Here is a 5,501-nt window from a genome sequence, read left to right on the forward strand (position 1 = left end):
GTGTGTGTGTGTGTGTGTGTGTGTGAGTGCGTGCGTGCGTGCGTGCGTGCGTGCGTGCGCGTGTGTGTGTATCTCCACCCAGCTGGAGCTCGAGTGTTATAGTTGATTTTTGCAGGTTCAGCTGTTTTTATTTCTCCATCTGCAACCTGAATGTGTGATTAGTTGTTTTATTGTCTCTTTGCTTCAGTGTCACAATCGGAACAAAATCCAAGATGCCTCTTTCACTTATAGCTCTGTCACTGAAGTTTATTTTGCAACAGTTTAATCAAACTTTTAGTTTTAGAATCCAATATGCAACTACAAAATAAATTGTTTAGCTCAAGAATTGTTTTATAAGCATTCTTACTGCAAGTTTATTTAACTTTAAAGGGGACTTATTATGCAAAATTCACTTTTTAAAGTTTTTTTTACTCAACTTTGGGTATGTACTTCTTCAAAAAACAGTCAAGCCCAAGAATTAAGAGTTTTTAGGAGAGTTTTAAAAGTGAACAGTGAAAGGGCTCGTTTGATAGAATGTGGGATACTGTTCCATAATCTCTGAGCTTCCATTTAGACCTTGGTACTGGGTGTGGCAATCTTTTGCTAGCTCACGATTCAATTCGATTCTGGTTTCTGGGGCCACGATTCAATTTGAAATTGATTTTTCACTCAAAACTGATAATGTCATTTGTTGTGTTCCCACAGTGCTTCATCTTCATTTTGCAAATCTTGCACACAATGAAGCTCATGTCGAACTCAGACTCGTTCAGTAAAAACCAAAATGAGACCAAATGTTTGCATTCAATGAAGATGAGGCCAGTTGAATCTCTCTTTCCTCCAGTTTTATAGTTTCCTCTTTGTTTTGGAGCTTTCTGTGCATGCATCTGTTCCAGGAGGAGGCTGACAGCCATTGGATTTGCTTTGTTTATTTATTTTTAATTGATTTAGGACATTTTAAAAAGATTCTGAATCTTTGTAAATGACAATAACAATTCTGATGTGAATCTATTTTTCGGTACACCTGAGGTATCGAGCAGGAGAGTACAGGTGAAGCAGCTCGGGAAAGTAGGATAGGGCAAGACCATTTCAACTTTTAAAAATGAATTTAAAAAATCAAGGCATGCATTTGACTCTTTTGGCCTTAAATTGATGTAAATAATGACGAAGGAGGTCATACCTTGAAATTAACATTTGGCACAACTTTCAAACTTCTCTTTTGAGCTTTTATATTTTTATTTCAGTGTTTCAATAACTGAAATATCCAAAGATTCTTGTCTGGATGGATGCTTCCTTTTTCCTTTCAGCTCCAACTTTATTTATCTTGTCAAATGAAGTTGGACCTCCTGCAGTTAGAACAAATGTTCAGTTCCCTCGGGCGATTGAGTCATCTTAGTGAGCGTGTATTTGAGATCAAAATAGCTAGGGTGCATCTTTTATGCATCAAATTTTGTTTTTTCAAACTATTTTCCTCTTATTTTTCTTTTTGTCACTCATCACAAACTCTCTTTTGTGATTTTTCAACATTCTGGTACAAAATCAAGTTTGTTTATTCTCACTGGAAGTGTAAAAGCTGCGTGGACAGCAGCAAGTGAGACATTTTCAAGTGCTGTCACACAAGGATAAGATTTTAACCTGATGCCGTAGAGCTGGCAGCGCGCAGCTCCCACTGAGAGGCTGAGTTTGTCTGAATATCTAGTCAGCCACAGCTGCTGCAGTAAGCAGGAGACGCTCGCACGTGGCTGGCAGGTAGAGAAACACGAGATCTGAGGGGAAACTGGTTTGAAAAGAAAGAAAAAGGACACATACTGTAACAAAACATAAATTCCTCAAACTGGAAACAAACAAAAAAACCATGAAGCAGTTTAGACTTTTGGGGTTTATTTTGGTGTTTTATTGGTTTGCCGGTTTTGTTTCATCTGTTTTCTGTTCTGCAGGCTTTCATTGTCACGCAGCTGTCGTTTTCTTTTGCCAACAGTTTTTCATGACTTCACCTCCAAGTTCAAGAGGACGACGCTGCGTGTTCAGAAACAAAACGAGGGTGAGTTTGTTTGGGTCATGAAGGTTAGTTTGGCACCAGATCCGTGTATTTTCATGTCTTTAGGAGTTTTTGCAGATTTTGATGGGTTAGCACCAGAAAGTGGGGAAATTAGTCCGTGTGTTCTGGTAAATGTTCACTGTTCTGAACTTGTGTCGGTCTGAATGTCTCTGCAGGTTATGGTCTGCGCTGCCATCGGGCGGTCATCACTATATGCAAGCTGATCGGCATAAAGGACATGTACTGCAAACTGGAGGGGTCGTCCAATCTCCTCAACCTCACTCGGGCCCTCTTCGCTGGATTAAGCCGTCAGGTGGGAGTCTTTGGGAGGGACTAGACTGTAAATTCTATTTATATAAAAAAACTACTTTTCAGAGTAGAAATCACACCTGACTATAAATCACATCAGAAGAGACATTTATTCTGGAAAAACAACACCCAGAATATAACTCCTGGGATGCTGACTAGATTAATTAACATAGACAGATGACACAGATGAGGGTAACTGTACATGAATCGTTTGCAACGACTTTAACGTTTGTTTTCACACTTGGTCAACTTAAGAACATTTGCAGCAATACACAAAAAACCAAGTTACAGTTACTCCTTGGTTCATGCCAGTCAGTATGAATTAAACATATCAGCCAAAATATGTGTCATAGAAAGAAAAGAAAAGCATAGATAAGTTGCTCTGGAATAAAACCAGCCAAACTGAAAAAAGTGTGATTTATAATTCGGAAAATACAGTAACTTGATGACAGTGTAAGATAAATATGTATTCAATAGACTGAAGCCAATTTTAAAATCACCATTGTTAAATAAAATGATTTGTAGAAGGAATCAAAACCATACAACACCAGAATTCTGGAAGTGAGTGAGGTTTAATGTCACCGGAGCTGACAGGAAACCACACTGGCCACAAACCAGGAATTTAATCATTTTATACAGGGTCTTCAATGCCTGCGTTCGCCCCCAACTGACCTACGGCTGAATCACAGGCATTCAGACAAAATTCTCACCTACTGTTCTCATAACGGTTGATTATGTGTTGTTATATAATTCGGACATGTAACTGAACCTATTTTAGTTGGAAAAATATGCGTTGTTCAAAATGGTATGTCCGAATAAACAGGATTCAGCTGGGTTTCTTGTTAAAAACTTTATTTCAGTCCTCTGACTCTAATCAGGTTCACACAGCACTCAGCACACAGGCCTCAGTCAGACCTTGGGCTGATATCAGGAGAACCCAAACACAGCAGTGCAACTCTGCTCAGAAGCAGAGGCTCTAACACCCTGACAACTTTCTTCCTACTATAATAATGAATTCAGCTTATACTGTACATCTCTTCCTGGTTACACCCTTGGAGGTGTTACCTTTTACGTCAGAACGTCACTCCGTTTTGTTTAGGCTAAGAGAAAGAACACATGAAAACACACACACCAACTCTTTGTCAGCTTCAACCTTACAGACTGAAATGATCAGAAAGTGTAAAATACAAAACTGAATCTAATATTCAAGTTCAGTTACAAAATTTCTTCAACAGAGTTGAGTTTTTTTTTCCTGGCCTGTCGCTGTTATTAGCTACAGTTACGTACATCGCAGTAACTTTAAGTTCAGTCTCAACTGGTTTCTCACATGAATATTTGCGTTTTTATCTGATAAATGCAGTACATTGTTGCACTAGCAACTGGTAGATTCCATATTTTTCCAGTGTGTGTTTTCACATGTGATCTTTTTTTTTCTTCTACCATCTGATACAATAAGTAGTAAGAAATGTCTCTGATTTTCTTTCTCACCGCTTCTTCTTTGATCTCCCTACAGGAAACGTTTCAGGCGCTGGCTGACAGGAAGCAGCTTCACGTCGTGGAGTTCCAGCCGCACAGAGGCCTGCTGCCCATTGTGGTGGCGAGTCCCAAAGGCAATGTGCGTCTCAACCCGGAGCCTGAGGACGAGGTCCCCAACATCAAGCTGCAATGGAAGGATGTTCAAGCCAGGGAGGGAAAGAGGACCTCATTATGGGGAAGTGTCAAACGCAGCGCCGTGTAAATCAGAGAGACGTGCTGAAGACTGTCTGACGTCTGAGCTGTTTGAGACCAGGAATCAAAAACTCAAAGTACATATTAAATCATGTTCTCATTGCATGTGTCAGAACAGTGTATTAATTGTGAACTAAAGTTTAAAAAAATAATTCTCAGTATAACTTTGTTTAATATTACAACAGGAGAAATCTAAAGTTCACTGAAATAAAAACTTTTTTTCCTGGTCAATGTTATCAAGTTATGTTTCTTTTTCTATCAAGAAAATAAAGTATTCAAATACAAAAATCATGTGTCTGTCTGTCTGTCTGTTATCTTTCTGTCTGTCAGTAATTTAATTATACCTCAAATACAAACAAGAGTCTGCAACTGGTCTTTAGCTGCCACTTCATCAATTATCAGTTTAGAAAAGTAATATGTAGTGTTTATTACATTTTAGAGCAAAAATAAATAGTTGCATGCACATTTCAAACCGTCTTAGGGAATATACATGAAAACACTACTGTAATTAAATGATTCAACGCTGGAAACTTAAATCTTTAAACGTTTTAGTGACGACCTGTTTGTCAAAGACATGCTAAAAACTACACACAAAAGGAAAAACAAGTTGGGTTTGATATAAAAACCTTCATATTTACCCAAATATAAACCAACGGTCCTGCTCCACGTGAGGATTGAACTCACAAACTCAGCATGGCTCTGCAGTATATTGACTCATAAGGAAAGTGCTGGCTGACTGCACCACTGGAGCAATTATTAATGGAAATTGTCTTTAGTTTTTTTCTTTGTTTGTTCGTTTGTTTTTGTTTTTTAACTGAACAGAGGGTAGTCAGTTTGGTCTAAAATGTCTGATGGGAATAAGGTCTTTGTTTTCAGTCAGAAATGCTTCTGGTGATTTGATCATAACTGTTATTGATCTGTGAAGTACTGTATGTAAGTTTCACTTTATTAACACCAGTGGAACTCTTTTTTTTTCCATAATCTGATAATCAGAACAAATCTGTGACCATGTCATCAGGACTGAAGCATCCCTTCAGACATTCAGTAAGTTTTATTCTATTTTATTTTATTTTTTTGTAGAATGCTGCAATACAAGAAAGTAGTTTCTTAAAAACATCCCATTGCTCCAGGTGAGGCTCGAACTCACAACCTCGGCATGGCTCCACAGAATACTGTCTTATAAGTACCGCGCGCTGACCGATTGCGCCACTGGAGCTACACTGCATCACATTCATGTGGATCTGTTCTGTGTAGCTGTACTACAAAATGTCAAATATTTTCTACAGACAGGATACCAGTTTTCTATTTTTGACAGCATTAAGTCTTTGGTAAATATAACCATTGCTGCATTTTTCATTTATAATCCATATTTTCAAAGTGCACTAAAGATTACTCAAACTAAATGAAAGTTTGATCTGATATTTCACAAATCAAACAAACGGATGAGACA

At 38.2% G+C, this 5,501-nt stretch overlaps 1 protein-coding gene and 1 non-coding gene across 2 annotated transcripts in view; one reads left to right on the forward strand and one right to left on the reverse strand.

Annotated features, from left to right (window-relative positions):
• The window catches only part of mrps5 (mitochondrial ribosomal protein S5), a 69,053-nt gene extending 64,771 nt beyond the window's left edge, over positions 1 to 4,282 (forward strand). Inside the window, exons 11-13 of the mRNA XM_014027364.1 lie at positions 1,955 to 2,017; positions 2,191 to 2,327; positions 3,837 to 4,282. Coding sequence (XP_013882818.1) covers positions 1,955 to 2,017; positions 2,191 to 2,327; positions 3,837 to 4,061 — 425 coding nt within the window. The 3' untranslated portion in view covers positions 4,062 to 4,282. The remainder of the gene's footprint in view (positions 1 to 1,954; positions 2,018 to 2,190; positions 2,328 to 3,836) is intronic.
• An 891-nt stretch (positions 4,283 to 5,173) lies between these two features.
• On the reverse strand, positions 5,174 to 5,267 carry trnai-uau (transfer RNA isoleucine (anticodon UAU)). Its single transcript has 2 exons — positions 5,230 to 5,267; positions 5,174 to 5,209 (listed from the first exon to the last, which is right to left on the reverse strand). It is a non-coding gene; the product is annotated as a tRNA-Ile (tRNA).
• Between the last annotated feature and the right edge of the window lie 234 nt (positions 5,268 to 5,501).

This window comes from Austrofundulus limnaeus, unplaced genomic scaffold (assembly GCF_001266775.1).
Source record: "Austrofundulus limnaeus strain Quisiro unplaced genomic scaffold, Austrofundulus_limnaeus-1.0 Scaffold641, whole genome shotgun sequence".
NCBI lineage: Eukaryota > Metazoa > Chordata > Actinopteri > Cyprinodontiformes > Rivulidae > Austrofundulus > Austrofundulus limnaeus.